The following is a 22,411-nucleotide window of genomic DNA, read 5'->3' as shown; positions in this document are numbered from 1 at the left end:
GACGACAGGCAGGTCAGGCGCACGCCGATGATGTCATCCGCGTGCATGCGTGACGCCAGGGCGTGCTTATCAATCCCCGCCTACATTGACTATATTGTTTGACTTTCTCGTTCATTTTAACATGGAAATGTAAAAAATATCGACATCAAAATTTGTAGTGCATGAAAAAAATCTGTTGGCTCCAAGATGAATCACAATATTACTAAAATTAATTTCCAGACAACTCGAATATAGGATATTTCGCACCTCAACACAGAAATTATTTCCGGTTTTGAGGTGGGAAATATCCGAAATCCGAGTTGTCTGTAACACAGCATTACTGATCAGTACACCACTACAATCCTATGGAGTATTACTGGAGAATGGCGTAATTAAAATGAAAACGAAAGAGACATATGAAACGATTTGTTTAGAGTTATTAGATTGATGTTTTATAAGGTAAAAATATTTGTAGCATATAAAATCGACTAAAAACCCTGTGGCTCACGGTAGATCTTACAATAAGTTGATCAATATTGTGCAGAAATGTTTTGCTCTATAAAGGATATTGGATACATTATCTGTCAATAACAAATGAAAACATGTTTCACACAAAATCATGCAAATGGTATTAGAGCGCTTTTTCAACTGGTAATATATTTTTAAGTGTTTCAATAAAAATGACAGAACTTTCATTGAAAATGTTTTGGGTTGATTTAGAGTTTAAGTTTAAAGGGGATATTTCACAAGATTTTTTTAAGATGTAAAATAAATCTTTGGTGTCCCCAGAGTACATATGTGAAGTTTTAGCTAAAAAATACCCCACAGATCATTTATTTTAGCATTTTAAAATTGCCACTTTGTAGGTGCCATGCAGCAAAAATGCTATTTCTCTCTGCACTAAATGGCAGTGCCGTGGTTGAATAGTGCCGATTAAGGGGTAGTATTATTATAAGATCCTCCTATGACATCATAAGGAGAGCCAAATTTTAGTGATCTAATTTTTCAGGTGCTTGCAGAAAATGGTTTACCAAAATTAAGTTACTGAGTTACTTTTTCACATTTTCTAATAGAAGCACTGGGGACCCATTTATAGCACTTAAACATGGAAAAAGTCAGATTTTCATGGTATGTCCCCTTTAATTGAGAAAATGTGTAGGACAAGAAGCCCCTCTTAAGAACAGTGTAAATTTAATTTACTTACAAATTCCAAGAAATTTGTAAATGAGTTTATCAGAGAATCATTATGCATCATCGAACATACTATTATAAGAATCTAATGGAAAAACTGAAGTTAAAACGTTCATCTGGCACAACTGTCTTCTGATTAAAGAACCTACAGGTTATCAACAGGCCAAATTTACTATAATGTTAATCATTATATTTTTGAAAAATTGTGTTAATGTAACTAAATTGATCAAATTGTAAATCGTGGCAATTTAATTTGAAGAAATGTACTAAAATTTAATTGTTCATACAAATGCAAATTCATTCATTTCACTTAACTTTTCATTGTTTTTCATGTTCAAATTAAAATCTATCCTTCAATCTAACTCATCACAAAGTTAGATACGTACAGTAAAAAAGATCCCACATCATAAGAAATATTATTGACATTAACGTTCTTACAAAAACACTTAACAGTTTTTTACACGCACAATTTTTACCTCAGTCCAACTACACTAGTCAACATTTGAAGTGGATCAAAACCTTTTCTAAAAGTTGTCTCAAAACCAATACCCAATACCCGTTTTTGTCTTGGGACAAAATTGATGAACGTTTTTGATCCACTTCAAATGTTGACTAGTATATTTCCTTCGGAGGTGGAGGTAAAGTTAAAGTTACATTCGCAAGTCATTCTCAAAGCTCTTTAACTCTTTGAAAATATTTTGTAACTTAGTAATTTGGGGCCAGATGGGTACCTTTCGTCAAACTTTTAGGGGGTTGTCTTAACACAAAGGTAGACACTTTAGAAATAGAAAAATTAAATTATGTTTTTTCCTCAGATCTAAGTTGATTAACTGTTTTTCCGCCCTTAAGCCTCTAATAAAGGAAATATACATACCCATTTAAATATTTAGTAATTTAACACACAATTCACAATTTTCAAATATCATAAAATTAGCTCAACTTACCTCAGAAGTGTTCGCATGTGATAATACCCTCATAAATATAATTACTCGAGATGAAATGCGAATATAAATGAGCACAAATCATAAATGTAGTGAGTTTTGGCGCCATTTGTGGTCAAGAGGCAAAATAAAAATAAAGACGTCATCTCACCACAGGAGTCGTCATATTTCTCAGGTTTTTGTCCGTATTATTATTATTGTTTGTATAAGTGCACGGTTTATAAGATAGTTAATATAAATATTTTATCATTATCCCGCAGTATTTTTTATACAGTAGAAATCGCAGTGGTACGAGATTAAAATTCAATTGTTGCTATCATGACACATCAAGGATCTTAACACACATGTATTTAGGTTTTGTTTTTAATTGTTTTGGTTGATTATTTATTTAATTTTGATGTTCTGCAATTGGTGAAATATGACAAATGTGAGGTGTACATAATTTGTTTTTGTTTTTAACACAGACAGTGTGAGTATCATTGCCAGACATTATCAGTGTTCATTTGCTTGTCTTTCTGGATTGTTCATATGTCAAGGATTTGTTTAGCTTTTCCCTTTTTTTGTGCTTGTGCTCCTTTATAGCTCAGTGGTAGAGCATAGTGATCTGCATAAAGTCATGGGTTTGAACCCATTAGTAAAATGTATACTTTTTATTGCAGTGAGAGTTGCTTTTGATAAAGGTACATATGCATAAATATAAATTACATAAAATATATATAAATATAATAATACCAACAGCACTCAGTGTCGTTTTAATTTTTACACGGTCCCGGTTTCTCACAGTTCTCGACATACAGACCTTTATGATATTAGTGAGAATATAAACACATTATGGGTCATTTCAAGCATACCTGACACAAGCATACTAAAGCTGAACTGTTAAATATTGCTTACATTTACTGCCAGGGTATCAGCATGAAATAAAGACTGCAAAAGCAAAACACACTATGTGAAACATCAAAGAGAGTTGTACATAGGAAATAAGGGTGTAAAATATGAGCTATACATGAAATGATTTTGTTCACATTAAAAACAACAGCCCCTATAGTGGACTTAAGTTGAAGTAGTATGAGAAAACACACGAGAAACAACACGAAATCGTCTCAAACTGCTTTTATTATATTTTAAATAACAGTACGTTTTAATATAGTTTCTATCTTGCATCCAGCTTTCTGTTGTACACTGACTTTAAAATTAAATACAAAAGATGAATAAGATTACAGTAGAGAATGCAGAGCAAGTTACTGGTATGAAGAGAGGGAAAGAGAAAACTTAGTTCATTTTTAATCTTTATTTGTGTTGCCAACTCCAGGCCTAACATACAATGACAGGAGGTGTCGCGTTTCTGTACAGAATGTTACGGAGGATGAAACGAAATCTCACTACAGCCGAGAAAAGAGAGCATCTCTTAGATACGCGTCAAGTGGAAACAACAGATTCTCCCATTCAATTCTGCTTTTTATATTAAAGAACAAAAACCTGTTTGTTACAAAATGTTTCTAGCATCATCTTTGTATCAGAAATGTTGTTTTGCTACAGAGAGAGAATGAGACTGTCTTTGTTCTTCGAGTGTGTGTGTGTGTGTGTGTGTGTGTTTTTACAGGGTCAGTGTGTGTGTGTCTCTGTGTGCATGTGTATGGGACAGAACCGTCGTGTCTTCTGTTATCTTTGCTTCTCTTAAGTGCATAGCTCTGAAGCGTTGAAACTGAAGCATGTATGCACAGAGTAGCAAACACAAAACAAACAGAAATAAAAGAAAAAGAAATAAATACTGTGATGATCTATTCAACAGGTTATTTTTTTAAGAAAAGAAAAACATCAAGGACTTAGTTTCATATGCACCTCTTTTAAGCAATTCTACAGCATGCAAGTCTACGAGTTTCCCACCCATGGCAGACAACCAAAAGAAGATTCGTTTCCATTTTTAACTTAAAAAGTTTTCAATATCATTATTTTCAAACATTGATTTATACAACATGTCATTCACAGAGCAGTAACTGTTTTCCAAGCACAAGATGGGCACCTCTGTTGAAAAATGAAACTGCCCCAATCCTACTGTCAACATCCTCTACAGCAAACAGGTAAGAAAAAAACAACATAAAAAATTTAATGATTGGTTAATCTTCATTGAACTCTACAAAAAAGCATAAGGAGAAACATGGATAAAATTGACATGGTCATCATCTTCGAAATTCGAGCATTTGTTATCATGAACAGCACGTGCTTAGTTAACATATTTTAACAATATTACATATATGCAAAACAACCGTACTCGTTTACAAACGTTAATGTTTGCAACAAGACCAGAAAACAAAATTCCTGGACTAAATATACAGAGGCCTGATAGCAGCTAGTGGACCCCTGATCAAATCCGCAGTGAAGCTTTGACAGATTTCCACAACATTAATGATGTCATGCTTGTTTAATATTCCAACTACGACCCTGATCCTAAAATACATAAAAAAACCTAGGAGTCAAAAGCACGCCTGTGCTTCTCAATTTTAAATCTTGGGAAGGGGTCCAAAAAATAAAAAGGCCCAGAAAGATATCGAGCTAGTTTGTTTTAAAAAGACTTTCTAATGATGCCGTGGATGTTAGCGTAATGATAACAGCAGTGGAATGAATGAGTGTCTTTCAGATCAAATGGTCCCAGAAGGAATCCGCACAATTACCAACCTTTATCCACTTAACTACAATCTAGCTGAGTGATACAATTGTGCTCTTGTTTTTTTCCCAAAGAAGAGATTTTTCTTATCATTTAGAGATGTTGGGGTCAGTTCTGTTGTGTGTGTGTGTGTGTGTGAAGAGGAGCAGAAAGGACAATAAAACTGAACATTTCAATATTGGAACGGTCTTCCAGTCAACCGTAGAGTCTTGCCGTCATCTGTAAAGAAGAAAAGATGACAACATTAAAACACAAACATCTCTTCTGTACACAACAGCAGGTGGCACTAGGGGGGCATTTGTAAAGCTGAAGACAAAACACAGCTGGGGTGATAACATGTTCAGGTGTGTGTGTAAATATCAAACTTTCTTGACTCGAGTCTGTTCAATTTATTCTTGCATTAAAGTCTGACTACATGCTAAACCATTACTTCACAATCCTCTGTCTAGAGGTCTTCATGGGTCCACATAGAGCTGAAAACCTGAGGTCCGACCTGACACCCAAGCGGCTTTGGGTGTAAAAGTTGGGTATAATATTAGCAGACTCAGGTCTCGGGTAATTTAAGTGATTTTGTTTTTGCCTAATGGACCAGAGACGACCAAAACTATCTTGTGTGTGTGCATCAAGTCCTTTTCCAACCCCTTATCTGTTTTCCAAGAGCACGTGTGACATTGTGCGGCTGGTGGTAGGTTAATTTTCGTTGAGACACACCTGTCAATCAATTTTGAATGCACATTCTGTGTTACCTTGGTGTCGTCGTCAGACAACAAATGAAAATAAATGGAGCAGCAGGCCGCATTGGTTGCAAGGCCACCGGAGTTTTATATGAAATTTTATGCACCTCAGGTTCGTGTAAAAAGTGATTCGGGTAAATTTGGGTTGAGTACATTTGACTGAACTATTGATAAGTGAATATATACAGCATTACAGCGCATCAATAAAACTATTGAGGTTTTAGGAGAGTTGAGGTGTTAACCTTACAGTTTTAATTCCAGATCTTTAGGAAACTGTCCCAGGATCCTGTAGCCACAGCCATACCATCATCAGTTACTCCCAAGCAGCTGACGCGATTATCATGACCCGCCAAAACACCTGAGAACATAAACAAAAACAACAAGACTCTTATCATTAGGGCTGGAGATGAAAGAAATTCACGGGGGGGGCTCGAGTTGGATAGGAGGGGAGCGGGGTCATTTTAGGGGCTGTTTACACTTCGTATTCAGATGTGTTTTCATCGATCGGATCATAAGTGGACGAGAGAGACACATTACGTTTACACCTGGTATTTAAATCAGTCTCTTTTGTCCACTTTCGACCGCTTCTGTCCTGAATACTGTGAGGGGGTGGTCTGTGAGACGGTGGGCGAGTCTCTCTGCTTTCATTCAAACGCGAGCGGGAGTAATTTTGAGTTTATATGGACACAAATTAATCCACTGCTTGTTTAGCAAGTAAACATGCTGCACATTTTTACGTGTGTATGTTAGGGCTTTCTCTGAATTTTCAGCGCAATTGATGAAATAGGATCGAGCAACTTTCACACGCTTTCAAAACGAAACTACGGAGATCCTCCGCTTTAGTTTTATCAATGAAAGGCTAAAAATAGCGTATGTTCACGCCAGAAGTCAAAAAAAGACGTAAAACTTGCGTTTAATACCTCAGATTAGATAAATGGGCAGAGAGAAGGCGGTCGCGTGTGGCTGTTCGAACACGTTCAACCACATATGCGTTCCGCAACTCCAAAGCGATCCGATCGAAAGTGGTTTCGACTACGTCTGGATGTGTTTGAAAGTGGTCGAAAGTGGACGAGCTCAAAACGTTTTGAACACCGTTTACACCTGGCATTAACGTCGTCCACTTGTGATCCGATCGACGAAAACGCATGTTAATGACAAGTGTAAACAGCCTCTTAGATGACCTCTTAGATGGATTTAAAATAAATAAATGTTGTACAGTGTAGAAGTCTATGGTTTTATCATCATTCATTTGAAGCACACTAATACAATTTATATGGCAATTGAAAAATATCAGATATTTCACTCACACATAATTCTTTATCAGGATATGTTTATGTAAATTAATCGTTAATTCTGATGTTACTTGCAGAGTTTAAAGTTTCCTCATTATAAGCAGTGCCTTTACTAATGTTACAGAGCCAATCTGTGTGTTCTCATTTACACTTACCTGCGCGGTCAGCTTTCAGAGCGTCCCACACATTACAGTTAAAATCATCATAACCCGCCAGCAGCAGGCGTCCGCTCTTAGAGAAAGCCACAGATGTGATCCCACAGATGATGTTGTCATGAGAATAAACCATCAGCTCCTGATCGGCACGCAGATCAAACAGCCTGCAGGTGGCGTCGTCTGAGCCTGTTGCAAACGCGTTGCCGTTGGGGAAGAACTGCGAGAAGATGTTGTGATGAGATTAAATGTGCGCTAAAGATACGAGTCAGTATATATTTCAGCGGGAGACTTACGCAGATGGCATTGATGTCGGACTCGTGGCCTGTAAAGGTTTGTCTGCACATGCCTTCTCTAACGTCCCAAAGCTTAGCTGAAGCATCGCATGCCCCTGACACAAACAAACGAGTGTCTGGGGCCAAAGACAGTGACATCACATCACCCGTGTGACCTGCAAATGTGGTCGTCTGCTGCCCGGTCTCAATATCCCAGAGGGCACTAAAAACAAAACACATACATCAGAATAATATTTCATTTAGCAGACGCTTTTATCAAAAGGAAAGACCTTTTTGTCATCGAGTTAACAATAGTTAGTTGTTTCTACTGGTCTTTACTTGTCTGAAAAATAACGTGCACATGCCTTGACTCCAACGGCACCAACTAATAAATAAGGAATATGGTAAACTTGGTTAGTTTTGGTACAGTGAACAAACTCACCAGGTGGTGTCACCCGAGCTTGTGACAATCTGATTATCATCCAGGAAACGGCAACAGGACAGATAACCTGCAGGAAAATAGCAGTTTAACAAAAGTTCAAATGAAACTAAAACATAAGTCACTCTCAGTTAGGCATAGATTTCATAAAAGCATGTTACAAAAAACAGTTTTGTGATAATGACCGACCTGTGTGTCCGGCCAACTCCCGGCTGACGCGAACGTTCCCCTCGCGGGTCTTTAGGTTGTAGATTGAACAAATGTTATCTAGACCTCCGCAGGCCACGTAGTTTCCAGATGGAGCATAAGCACACGTCATGACCCAAGAGGAGCGCAGAGGAATCGCATGGACCTACACGTCAACAGACCTCACATTATAAAACCTCAAGCATGGGGTGAATGGCAAAGAGTGTCTTAAAGCTGATGATGTGCAATAACAAAACATTTTTCCTTTCACTTTACCTTGTTTGTAGTATAGCTGTCCCAGATAATCAGTTTTCCATCCTGGGAAGCACTGACAAGCAGCCTACAGAGATCAACACAAGAGAGGACACATGATGAGAATTTAATGATGGATTTTAGAAGAACACATCTGAAACATTTCTATGGGATAAGATAACAACACTATAAAAACCTCTCGTAAAAATAAAGCAAGTACAATAACAATCATGTTCAGGAACACTCATGTATTTAATGTGGAAATGCATCACGATTCCTTACATTCATAAATCTGTTTCTAGCAGACTTCAAGGTAAAACGTATGTGAAGGGCATTTTATTAAATAATTTATTAAAGGTAATTTTGTCCTTTTAAATATAAAAAGTACATTTTTACATCTTAAAACAGAACCAATGGTCATGCTTGACAAAAACATTAAACTAATAGAAAAGCAGTTTCACACTGACCTTCCAGTGCTGTTTTGCTAATAAATGTGTGATGGTACATGTGGGATTTTATTACACTGAACATATCTTCAAGTAAAAAGGGGCAGTATCATGACACGATGGGGTGGACACACAACTTAAGACTTATCATAACTCAGATTGCACAATTACTAAAAAAAATTAAGTTAGCATAACGTAACCACTGATGTTTAATTGTCTGAGGAAAAGAAATCAAATGTGAAGGTTTTTGCACTTTAAGGGCTCTATCTTACACCCGGCGCAATGCGCGACGCAAGTGTCTTTCGCTAGTTTCCACCCTAATTTTCACGTTTAGTGCCGCGTTGTTTAAATAGCAAATGCATTTGCGCCCCCTTGGGCGTTCTGGTCTGAAAACGAGGTGTGTTTAGGCGCATTGTTGGCGCGTTGCTATTTTGAGGCAACTAAAATAGACTACGCCATTGACCAACAAAAACCTGGTCTAAAGTCTAAAGTCAATGGCGCAATGTCTTTTATGTTATTTAAAGAGCGCATTAGTAAAATGCGCCTATACACGGGAGGACAACGCGGGTTTGCTTATCACAAGGTACATAATGCGCAGCAGCACAAAAATGGTTTTAAATATGATAGATTAAAGGATTGAATGTAAAAGATTATTATTGAGTATCTTGGACATAAATGAGGACTTATTATAAGACGTTAGAAGACAAAAAGAGCTGCTTCGCTTTGCTTTAAACAAATGCATCTGTTTTTAAATGTTTTTTTTTAATGCTACCTCACGGATTTATTGTATATGATTACTCTGTACCTGTGGATATGGTGGGATGAGAAACATTTTTAAGTAATGCTCAAAAAAACTCTTTGCTAAAAAAACGCTGTCCAAAGTGAGGAGAGCCTTTGTAAATTCTTTATCTCCTGTTTGTTACAAATAAAGTATTTTTAGAGTACAAACCTTATCTTACATACTTGTAAATTATTTTTTGATGATATTGGATAGCCATACATTTAAAGCAATTAAAAGCCTGCTTTTTTACTTCCATGACTAAAAGAAAACGGGTTTTAAAGGTTTTAATAAAAAAAATAACAATTTCAATACAAGTGAAAAACAACACAATTATTTAACATTAACCTTAAACTGGGGATCTTCTTCCTCCGCTTAGTTTTTCAGTTTACAAAGTCCGTCATCTAAATAGGGATTAGACATAGCGCCAGCGCAACTTGCTTTTAAAGGGGATGAGAGCTGTGACTCTCATTGGTTTACTGCACGTTACGCCCAAAATACTCCCATTACAATAGGACCTACCCTTTTCGACCATGTGTTTGGCGCAAAAAACATTTTTCCCGTCGTTAAATTAGCAAAAGTGGATTCGGACACGCCCATTTAGACGTTGCGCTGTGCGCTTTAGACAATGCGCTTAGATCGTTAAAATAGGGCCCTAAATGCGTTTTAAAATACAGACTTGGGGAGATGGAAAAATTATCATCATTCATTAAATAAAAATTACTAAAAAGAGTCAAAATTTACTTGGATGGAAAAAGTAGGTAATATAATAAAGCACTAAACCTCCATCAAAATTATAATTATTCTGTAAATTATAACCCTAAATGATTGATAACGCTTTCATGTGATGCCATAAATTTCTGTTTTTCTGTGATGAATATGCTCACCTCGAGTCAGTGCCCCAGTGCATGGCGTAGATCTTTGCCAAATGTCCCCTTAGTGTCCGTCTAGTGCGCATCTGAATCCGGCCCACAGGATCAATGTTTGCTGTGATCTGACAAACACAAATAACATCTACATTACACTCAACCTACACAAATATGATCCGAGTAACTCACAAAATTAGCTCAAACTGTGAGTAAGGTTTGTGACGTTTACCTGGGAGAGGGTGGCGTCTGCGCATGCTTTCCGCGCATCCTTAAAAAGAGAAACTCACATCAGAGTACATTCTCAAACACAAAGACATCAGATGAACTGCATTCAGACCAACATCAGTGAAATCAGAACAATAAGTATTCAGGTGAATCTCACCAAACCCTTTGTTTATTTAAACACTCCTAGATAAAAATCAATGACTTACAGTACGATACAACTAACCGATCTTGTTCAAAAAGTTTCGTATTTGGTCTTGCTCTGTGCTTCCGGTAGCTGAATAACTAAAGTACGATGCTATCACATCAAACCGTTTCACATCAAAATTTTTATAAAATGGCACCAACTACACCCATAGATTTGCTTGGACAAACGATCAGAGGAATATTTCAACATTATAGAGACATTAAGAATAAAAGTGTGTTAACTTTTAAACATGTTTTCCCCCAACATTCACCTATAGACTGTTTAATTTGCCGCACACAAGTTGTCGTAGTTACACCCCTAAACTGAACTAAACTTCCAGTCTGTATTAATTTATCGATCTGGCTAAACTGATCTCTGAAACAAATACCTTGTCAAAAACAAAACGACAAGCATGGAGAGGTTAGGCAGCCAGGCACGATTTCAAAAACCTGTAGCTACTTATTGTATACATTTATTTTACACAGTTTACACATTAGCTCAATGTAATAGTAGATACCTGTTAGATGTGTAATACCGGTTTATTTCCCATATTTATTTCCCATGTTATCAGAAATAAACATTGCATTTCGTCCACAAAAGCTTTATGATCACGCTGTTGCTGCTAAACCGTCAGTAAAGTCAGGGGTGCACATAACTGGTACGCAGGTATGCATGTGCGATTAAAATCAGAAATGTGCACCAGACACTGCTCTAAAAGGTGCTTTTTTATACCAACGTCCCTGGAAGTTTGTTACATAGTTACCAGGTTTACTGCAACTTAAGGGATTTCTCTGTGCATCATTGGTAAGATAATTATTACAAATGTGTTCAAATTAATGTGTTGTTAGCAGCAATGCAACGGTCACTGGCCCGATTGGCCAATTTAAATATTTAAGCACAAAAAGGCGCTAAACAGATCTCAATACTTTAAGCCCGATTTATATTCGTGCGTAAACTCTACGCCGTAGGTTATTCATAGCCTGTGCGTAGCCTGACGTACACCTCGCAAAATTTTTAACAGTGCGTCAGTACTACACGGACCGCAAGCGCTGTGATTGGTCCACCAGAACCCCTCCCGTCAGGTAAAAAAAACTGCGTCATAGGTATTTCCGTTTGCGATGGTGAAAACAAAGATGAGCCAAGTTGAGGAGTAATTTAACTCACACTGCAACAAAAGTCGCTGTTTATTTACTTTCATCATTGCTGGTCTTCTCAAATCCTACACAACAAGTTGCTGTTTCTTCTTCGTTTGTGGGTTAACTTGCCAAGCTGCTTCTTCTTTGGCGGTCAAGCTGCTACTGTGGTTACACGTGTGGATACTGCCTCCCAGCGGTCTGCGCGTGTTTGCATGTCGACGCGGACGAGGACGCAAAAATATAAATGGAAACCAATGCGGAACCTACGGCGTCGCGGCTACGCCGTATGACCTACTCACAACTATAACGAGCCTTTTACTTTCGTCCCTTATAGTGTAGATATACAACAATAACAAACAAGAAACACTGTACTTACAAACGAAGGTACCATATAAGTATTTAGTACTTACTGGCAAATGTGGGTTAATGAAAGGCACATAGTGTAAGTATTTGATAACTAATAACAAACAATTTGTAAGTACAGTAGTGTATGTACATGGTAAGTGTGTGGTACTTACAGTACTCACTTATCTAGAGTAAACAAATAACTACCAAATAATACCACTGGCAAGTGCAGTAATGATACCAGTTTATTTACAATGTAGATCCTCAAAAGTAAGTACCACACATTTGTCTAAAAGTACAACATATTTGCCATATATTTAGGGCTCCAGACTGTGAGTAAAGTGTCGCATATTGCAAGTATTTTTCCTGCCTATGCAACTTTTTTGTTAATAGTCTGGTGCGACTGCGAAATGAAAATATGATTATATTAATATAATGCACAGGCAATTATGTCTACAGTGCATCCAGTCACTCTCCCTAGTCCCTGCCCCTCCCTTGCCTTTCTATCATATCTCAGGTGCATATCACCACTCAATCCATCCATCTCTTTTGTCCACTTTCGACCGCTTCTGTCCTGATTACTTTGAGGGGATGTCTGTATAGACTGTGGGCAAAGTCCACCTGCTTTCATTTAAACGCCAGCGAGAATAATGACAAGTAGGGCTGTGCGATTTAGGGAAAAAATCTAATTGCACTTTTTCTGCCAGGAATTGCGATTGCGATTCGATTTGCGATTAAATTTTGTAGCAGATGCAATGTGCATCTGCCTCTTTAGATGGTTAGATCTTACTGATACTGCTTATGGGTCTGGTGATTTAACGGTATTCTTATGGTTTTTTTTTTTTGTGAACATTTCTATGTCAGAGTCCGCTGCTTGTGTTGTAAGAAAACATGCTGAAAGTGTTTTGTACATTTAATATGGAGCTTTACATATGACAAAACAATTTGAATTTGAAATCCATAAACTTGAATGATAGACAAGTGTAATTTAATAAAACTGAATAATTTGATGCCTTATTTGTACAGAAATGTATTTTCAAAGAGTGAACTTACAGTTTTGAAAAATACAGCTTCAGGTTTCAAGATAAAGAGGAAATGCAAAACACCAAATTCAGATTCAATTTTCTAAAATTCAAAGCGCAGAAATCAGATCGTACAGAAAGTGGGTCATAGGTCAAGCTTCCTGTGTGCACAGGGAAGAGTAGTAGATCTCGGAAAAATCCAACGGAGAGCTACATGCAGACGAATGCCTGAACTAATTTGCGCTGCCCTTAGTAGATTGTGTTGGTCATTATGAAAATCAGCTGTTGCGCCTGTGTTATTTAATTTGCATTTTTTTTTAAGTTAATAACCCGCAGATATTACCACTCCCATCGGCGCATTTCTGGAATTGGTATGCTGTAAATTCTGTAATCTAAAGCGTTACCCTGTTTATTACTGAAATTAATTGAATACTGTTTTACTGGGTAAAAGCACCACCTGGTGGATAAAAGGCAGGGAAGCATTTTCTCTTAATTAACGAGATAACTCATCAATGGTGGAAAAAAAAAAAGAGTTAAATGCGACAAATCCTCTGAACGTGTTAATCATGCATAAGAGATCCATTTGAACAAATGCCTTTTAAAACTTAATTAATTTTCCTGGAGTGATAGCAGAAGGGTATAAAAGTCAAAGCATATTAGCATTTGTCTGCATGTAGCTGTCTGTTGGACTTTTCCGAGATGTACTACTCTTCCCTGTGCACACAGGAAGCTTGACATATGACCCACTTTCTGTACGATCTGAATTTCTGCGGTTGCATTTTTGAAAATTGAATTTGAACTTGGTGTTTTGAATATCCTCTTTATCTTGAAAACCTGAAGCTGTATTTTTCAAAACTGTAAGTTCACTCTTTGAAAATACATATCTTTACAAATACGGCATCAAATTATTCAGTTTTATTAAATTACGCTTGTCTATAATTCAAGTTTATGGATTTCAAATTCAGATCGTTTTGCCATATTTTAAGCTCCATAATTTAAGAGCTTTCTCTGATATTTCAGCGCAATTGATGAAATAAACTTGCGCAACTTCCACACGCTTGCAAAATAAAACTAATAAAATATGCGGAGATCAGCCACTTTGGTTTTATCAATGAAAGCCTAAAGATAGCGCTCTACACTGCATATTCACGCTAGAAGTCAGAAAAGACGTAAAACATGGTGCTCAGTACCTCAGATTAGAGTTAACAAGTCCTGGCCAAATTATATCTTCAGAGTGCATGGAGACATTTCGTAGTGATTACAGTACAAGAACGTGATTTCTTTACTCAAGTCTGCGTTAAAGTAGCCTAAAGCTTTTCCAACAAAGTTAGAAAAAGTTGATTGTAAGTTTAATGGTTTACAGTAAGAAAAATATATGTTAAATATGGTAAAGTAAAAAAAGTATGTATATGAAGAAGAAAATTATCTGTATTTGTAAAAAAAATGATTAATGCTTTAAACATGTTTGGACTTAGTTTTAATGTTTTGTGGCCAGTGCCACCCCTCTCAAATGTTAGTCTGGAGCCCTGTATATATACACACACAAGGTAAGTACACGTACAGAAAAATAAAGTGCTACTATCCAATTTACACAGTTAAGACTTTACAGTATTATCCGATTACTTTCTTCAGTTTAGGTTTTTTACCTGAAAACTACAGACCAACCTGAAAACTGGACTGTTTATTTAATTTGTGTGTTAGATCTATTGTATTTATTTGTAATATTGCTTTTTTCTGACCATTTACTTAGGTAGGATATCTGTGTATGTAACAAGCAACACCTCCAGGTGGTCCTTTAAGAACCAGGACAAAGAAATCCTGTATATAGTCAAGTGTATGTAATTTCACTGTGGACAAAGCTACAACGAAATCTTCCACAGGTATGCGTTACTTTATGATTACCGCACACCGGACCCGTCAAATGTCTTAAATTAACCTCTAGAAAAAAAGTAAAAATGTAGGGCTGCCTGCGTCCCAACAGATGATAAATGTAACATGCAGTGTATCATATGCCTGAGGTAAGGTAGTCAACAGTATGCATGAGGTGTGATAGGTGTGGCAACTGACTCTGATCTGGTTCTTCAGCTGTTCAGCCTCCTGACGCAACTGGTCGAGTTCGCTCATTTTCCTCTAGACGATGGGCTTTACTCCGTCCACTCACTGGCTCTCGCACGGATCTGGAAATAAACAACAAACCAAACATCATTACAGTTCAAGAGCACAATGATTACTTATTAAAAATGTGCATGTTTTTATGATGGGCAAGCAACAGAATTGCCAGAGATATCTGTCAGTGTTATGGTGTGTACACACCAGAAGTGAATATAATTATTTGAGCCAGTAGATTACATGCAAACTCAAGGTAAAGACGCAAATAGATGCGAACTGGGCTGTGTGATTGTCATGTTTGGTTTTAACTGGGCATTGACATTCAGTTCTTCAAGAAGACCATGAAATACACAGAGTTGTGTTCACCTCCGGATGGTGCTGAAAGTAATGCGAACAAAAAAGTTGTAATGGCGCGTAATCTAGATACAAATATCTGCTTCTCTTCTGGTGTGTACACAGCATTATAGTGTAAAGCCCATCACCAAGCGGAGCATGAAAATGTACAGCAAATCTCTACTACACACAAGCACAGCAGCGGTTCAACGTATTTGTACAATCCCGCTAACTAAACGGCTAGTTGCTATACGAGTAAATATATAGACATAACATTTTGATTTGATATCGTTTACTAGCTAATTTCTAAGAAATACAAACCATATACAACAGTTCTTTCTGGTTCTCGAATCTGATTGGCTAAGAGCCTATCCCAGACGTGCAATATTCTACTGATAACATAACAGTAACCGCTTCACCTTTTGTATCATTCTGCCAGCTACTGGTCATTTTAGAATCAATGAGGGATGCTTCTTTAAACACTTAAGCCAAACGCTCCTCTCTGACAGGAAAAAGCTGCCACCAGAGCAGAAAGTCACACACACAACGTCGACCGATAGTCACAACAACGGATTTTAAAATCACTCCGTTGTTGTTTTCTTTTTTCGAATTGTTGTTTAAAAGCAATATCGCTCTCCGAGTCCTGTGATATAAATCTATATCATCACTGCACTGATTGCTTTCTCTACATGCGGCCTCGTACCTCTGACCCAATCACAGCCGTGATAATAAAGAGCTATATCACACTCCTACTCCAGCCATATTGCTTATTTATACTGTTAATTTGTAGGTATTAAACCGTCCCTCTTAAGATGACTCGCTCGCAGTACCCGGGTGAGGCTGTGTTAGTTATCTCGAAATAAAGTACCTTGGAATGTTGCGACCGGCCAATCAGAACCAAGCATTTTAGAGTGCCATGTAATAATAATAATCTACTACTAATCATAAAATAATAATGTGAATAAGTTATGCCTCCACAGTGAAACATGCCCCCTCAACAGTGTTGATAAATTGATTTAATTTTTGTGAATCCTGTGGTCTGTTACTAACTGATTTCTAAACATTTCCTAAATTATCCCTTTTGGTTGCATTCTGCACATTTTAAAATGTCTTTATAGTGTTTTTAGTATTTCATTTCATATAAATGAAAATTTGAACACTGCAACAAAGGTCGATGAAAAAAGGTCTAAAACCTATTGAAGAAACTAAAACAGTAAAAACTATTTGTATTTTTAGTCAGTCCAACCCATTTAAATAAAGTGTGAGAGGACAGACACCTCTTCCTGATGCCAATGTCACTCCTATAATCCAGGGACAGAGTTAATTCAGTCACTATAATCCGGTTAACATCAATCCTGCTGACCTAAATCCAGTGCTCAACACCTTTACTCACTAAAACATCTGAACATACTTAAGTGAGGGACTGAACCTACATGAAAATCTGTTTAACTGTATAACCTCTCAACATCTATACAATTTCTCTAACTACCCCAAAACCCTTGTGTCACTATAAAACTACACTTGTAATGTTATGATTGTCTCAGGAGAGTGGTCTAGTGAGAATGATATTCTTACCTGACTGCTGTATATTCTCTCTCTCTCACTTATAAGCAGCAGATCTCTACACCTGAACACCAGCGAATGCTTCTGCATTCAGACACAGCAGAGACCCGGTTTAAGCCGTATATAATCCTGCTGAGAAAGTGCCACGCTGATATTGCTAATACAAGGTAAGTGGATATTCACCTGAATAATGCTGCTCTCTCAAACTGCACAAGCACTTTTCAACAATATAATCTTACATTATGTTGAGTTGATAAGCGATTGATTCTCATCATTACTGTAGAAACATTGACTTCAACATAAATCATAACATAACTTTTACATACTTTAACAATAAACATTCAATAACACACTACCACAATAAATTAACTACATAACCCAAAGTGTGCTTTTAAAACATTAACTTTTTAAACTATACGACACATGACAGTGTGCTAACACAAGTGAAAGCACCTCTATAGCACTAGGGTTGCAAAGGCGGAAAGTTCACGGTAAATTTCCGTAAATTTTCCATGGGATTTTAATCTGGGAAATTATAAACATTATTATATTTATTATAACAGTGCTAGCTTACATTTAGATATCTGATTCACTGGCTAGCTAGCTAGCTAGCTAGGGTATAAACAAATTTAGGTATTTGCTAGTTAAACTGTAACAATGCAGTGTGGCTTCTGTGGTAGTCAAGGCTGGGAAATAGAGGGGAATCCCCCTGTAGTGATATATGTATTTTTTAATTTTGGGGAGCAAGTGTGTGTTTGGAGGGGGCATTTTTAGACACTACTTTTTTTAATTAGATCACTTACACTTTTGTCAAACAGTGTATTTGCCTTTACAATGGTATTATGTTTATGCACACTAGCTTACATAGAAGTTTAAAACGAATTTATGTAATTTGTGTGAATACATGCTAAGATAGACATTTTGATTTTATTTTGTGTGCACTGTGCAGGATTCAAGAAATGATCTGTTATAGAAGAATGCAAGTAGATGCAGGGGGTGTGGCCTCAATGGCCCTTCCGTAAGCAGTGCTTTGTGCATGTGACAGGGTAGAAATTCAACTGAAAATGCATTAAATCTTGTCGTTTTAAACAAAATTATTCTTCAAGATTATTTTTAAACTACATTTAAGTTTCCTGTTATAGGCAACTCTGCAATTTTCAGTTTATTTTCATTAATTCCTGTTAATTCCCATATATTCCCGTTAATTGAAAAAAATTTAATTTCTTCTCGACTGAACAAAGAAAGAGCAACATCTTTGATGCAATGGGGGTGAATAAATTAATCTGCATTTTTTTGAAGAAAGTGGAGTAATCCTTTAACTCTTGACCAACATCCGCACCTTAAATGACACATTATTTTATGCCACCCGTTCCATCAAATATTAGCTTAAGTGGCTCACCAGAAGTCTTACACAAAAGAGCTCAAAGATGCCAGGGCCCACATTTACCTAAAAAATAAGGTGGACAGGCTGATGTGTTAGCGCTCATAAAAACCACAATATACTTCAAACCATGCTACTGACAAGCAATCAAATGTTTAGTTTTTCTTTTAATCATAAGACTACGGTTAAGAATTTAGGCGTAATGTTTGACAGCAACCTATCTTTCGATAGTCATATCTCCAACGTCTGTCGCACAGCCTTCTTCCATCTTGGAAATATCTCAAAAATACGTCATATGCTGTCTGCATCAGATGCAGAAAAGCTTATCCATGCTTTTAGGACCTCTAGAATAGACTATTGTAACTCATTACTCGGGGAATGCCATGCAAATCAGGTAAACAAGCTTCAGCTTAGGGATGCACCGATACCACTTTTTTGAAATACGAGTACTTGCATTTCAGTACTTGCCGATACCGATACTGAGTACTTGATAAAAAACATGATTTAAATTTACAGGTTACAGCTTCAGTCATATAATTTAACAAAAAAACAAGGGACTAGTTTTCCAGTTTGTTGTAAACTCTGCCTCTTTGGACAACACAAGAGGCATTAACCCCTTACACGCCACTCAAACATAGACATTTCTCAGACCGTGGTATCGATCCCTGGTATCGGGGGACTTTTAACTAGTACAAGTACTTTAGAAAATGTGGTATCGAGGCCGATACCCGCTAGTTCAAAATGCCGGCGCAAGAGTGCTTACTCGATCTAAAAAGTATGACCACATTAGTTTACACATCTTTACACTGGCTACCAGTTAAACGTCGCATAAAATTTAAACTATTACTAATCACCTACAAAGCCATAAATGGCCTAGCGCCCTCGTATATTAAAGAATTACTATCAGAATACAATCCACCACGTAAACTGGGATCACAAAATTCTGGTAACTTAATTATCCCTAGAATATCAATAGTGTCTAAAGGTGGTAGATCCTTTTCCTACTTAGCCCCTAAGCTCTGGAATGATTTACCAAATAATGTTCAAGTATCAGACACAGTTGATCAATTCAAATCTAAACTAAAGACATTCTTCTTTAACAAAGCATTAACATAAAATGTCCAGTAAATGAACTTATCCCGCAATAGTTATTTTGTCTAGAACAAAGCACTCACATACCTCATATGGGTAATATACTATTGCCGCAATAGTTAGCCTGTCTGGAACAGAGCTGACTTAAACCACTATAATGTTTGACACTTGCATTACATCTGAACGGCCCCTACGCTAATAGAATTCTGTTTTTGTCTCCGTGTCTCGTCCTCGACCCCGAGGACAATGAGACAAACAGACCCAGTACCTGATGCTGTGAAGGTCATCACACCACTGATCTACTGGCTGTCCTTCAACGTGATGCCCAGCCGATACGCGACCAACGACCACCGGCTGAACCAGTTTACTCCGCTTACCCGTTTCCTATCCCTACCGTGTTTATATATATAAATATATATTAATTTCTCCCAAGGGTTTTGTCCTTCTAGGAGTTTTCCCCACCGGGTTTTCTCCTAGGGGGTTTTTTGTCCCCGGGAGAGTCAGCCAACTTTACTGTATACGTTACATTATTAATACGCTTGCTTGAACGGTTTAACCTTAGCCGCTATATTCTACTTCTTATATTATCTATTTATTTTCTGTGTTCTTCCCTACATCTACTCATGTAAAGCTGCTTTTGTACAATTGTCAAAAGCGCTATATAAATAAAATTAATTTGAACTATACTCATCCACAAATAAAACACTGCACAGTGCTCACTGTATGAATTAAACGTACAGCTGCAAAAGTTGTTCGGTTAAGAGTAGTGAGTGATTTTTATTTTTGGTGTGTAATGAATTCTGACACAGAAAGCAGTAGGCTGCTGTCATTTTAAGACCCAATACAGCTTTAAGACTGCACTGCTGCAATATACTGATAAGCATTCAGTTGTTTATGTTGACCTAAACAAGAAAGAAAACTTCAGTGAAAAAAGTTCAGTGATCACGCATTGCTCCTGTGTGCGTGGCTGCGTGCTACGGATGTGATCTTTCCTGTCTGAGGAACATATACGAGCTATACACGCTGGTAAATAGATGTAAAGAGCGTCACGTTGTGTGGACATGTGTGCGGGCAAGGCGAACGCGGGAAGAAAGTATTTAAGAGAAAGCAGGTACAGCTGGGTCCCGGGCTTTGACTTAACCTACTTGCGCTCTGATGAAGCAACGCTTGTCATGGTTTGCAATAGGGCTGTGACGGTCATTATATAACCGTGAGACCGACGGTTATAGTTGAACACCGTCATTAGAACTCTATAACCGGCAAAACCGTGTTATTAACATATTTAAAAAACATTTTTATCATAAAGAATGTTTAAATACTAATTAAAAACAGTTGTTCTGTGTTATACGCCCCACCATGTTCTCACGCAGTGAAAAATACAGAGCGGGGCAGACACTGACAACGCGCTGACATACAGGACAGACCAGGTTACTTTTCAGTTACTTTTGAGGTTTAACATATTAAACAAAGTCTCACCTTTCAAATCATCTCTTCCTTCTAGTTAATTTATAGCATCAAATAAACATGAATGACCATAAGAAGGATGTTGTTTTAACCGCGGAAAGGCGTCAGTACACTCCGCTTTTCAAGTTCAAATCCTCCCGTGCTAATCTACTAACTCTCCTGAAAGCACATTCACTGCTTGTCTTGCTGTTAATTTTAAATAAACGTAGAGTAAGTAGCTAATCAGTGTCTTGTTTATTCAAAACGCCGGTTGTCTTCGCAAGTGTGAGCACTGAACAGCGCGTACTGTATGTGGAGAGCGTTTGCCACGCGTGGCCATTGTCGGCTGCGTTTGCAGCGCATACTTTGCAGTTTAATAACAGTATAAAAATCTCAAGTTCATATTACTTTACTTTACATGCATTTATGAGCAAAACCTCTTCAAGACGCTTTTTAATCCACATTCCGGTCCATGTAATGACAGATATAGACACAATTAAATCTGTTTCTCTGAAGATTATCAAAATAGATGAGAGAGGATTCATTTATGCTGAGCAGAGAGTGACAGCGCAGTCTTCTGTTAACAGTGTGTGTGTTTTTTTTAATATTTCATTGCTCTCTGTTAAATTGCTTAAAGTCATTACTGTTTAAAACACACTTGGCATCACATTCATGATTTTATGGTAAAATGACACTTTCGCGTCAATCCACAAGCATTTAAACGAGCAAAACGCCCCCCACAGACGGTTATGTTATGAACCGTCACATTTGACTCATGTCATAACCGTCATCACCAATTCTGAAACCGGCACACCCCTAGTTTGCAATGCATGATGAGAAACGGATCTACCTTTCTTTACATCCAACATTACACTAAAGGAAAATGCTTCTGCGCATTTCTGTCATTTTATTTGCCTATTAATGAAACCCTGCCAAAAGAACTTGCATTTGAAAAGGGGTTTTAAAAATGACTGATTCCAAAATTTGCCAAATTCTGTTATACTCTCCAGTAAATTCCACTTATGCTTGGATTCTGTGATTTTGTTCACATTTTTCACATCGCAGAAATCATTATATATTTAGTTTCAGCTTGAGGCCAATAGTGACAATGTGAACACACACACACAGGTCTAGGACAGTATTACTATAAAAAGAGTAATACATTTGCTGAACAGAACTTTAAAGTGTGTATGTGTGTGAATACATGTGCCTGCAGCCACAGATGAAGGTCTGTACTCAAACACACCAGTAACATGTTTGTGATATAGAGCGTACAGATGATGCTGGAAGGTATGTCTTAAAATCTCTTATTCTGTGACCTCATTAAGTCCTTTCAGACATTCCGCCTTCATACTCGCATGCTGTTATTTCTATTTCAC

General features: G+C 37.3%; 1 protein-coding gene across 1 annotated transcript in view; it reads right to left on the bottom strand.

The window, feature by feature from the left end:
* Positions 1 to 3,209: 3,209 nt before the first annotated feature.
* gnb1a (guanine nucleotide binding protein (G protein), beta polypeptide 1a) overlaps positions 3,210 to 22,411 on the bottom strand; it is a 32,370-nt gene continuing 13,168 nt past the window's right edge. Inside the window, exons 2-11 of the mRNA XM_065247776.1 lie at positions 15,179 to 15,288; positions 10,429 to 10,467; positions 10,218 to 10,324; positions 8,131 to 8,194; positions 7,858 to 8,020; positions 7,672 to 7,738; positions 7,251 to 7,452; positions 6,958 to 7,174; positions 5,758 to 5,868; positions 3,210 to 4,995 (exon numbers count right to left, since the gene is read on the bottom strand). Coding sequence (XP_065103848.1) covers positions 5,762 to 5,868; positions 6,958 to 7,174; positions 7,251 to 7,452; positions 7,672 to 7,738; positions 7,858 to 8,020; positions 8,131 to 8,194; positions 10,218 to 10,324; positions 10,429 to 10,467; positions 15,179 to 15,235 — 1,023 coding nt within the window. The 5' untranslated portion in view covers positions 15,236 to 15,288 and the 3' untranslated portion in view covers positions 3,210 to 4,995; positions 5,758 to 5,761. The remainder of the gene's footprint in view (positions 4,996 to 5,757; positions 5,869 to 6,957; positions 7,175 to 7,250; positions 7,453 to 7,671; positions 7,739 to 7,857; positions 8,021 to 8,130; positions 8,195 to 10,217; positions 10,325 to 10,428; positions 10,468 to 15,178; positions 15,289 to 22,411) is intronic.

Source organism: Paramisgurnus dabryanus, chromosome 11 (genome assembly GCF_030506205.2).
Source record: "Paramisgurnus dabryanus chromosome 11, PD_genome_1.1, whole genome shotgun sequence".
In the NCBI taxonomy this organism is placed as follows: Eukaryota; Metazoa; Chordata; class Actinopteri; order Cypriniformes; family Cobitidae; genus Paramisgurnus; species Paramisgurnus dabryanus.
The sequence above is the reverse complement of the archived record's forward strand: the minus strand, read 5'-3'. Positions and strand labels throughout refer to the sequence as shown.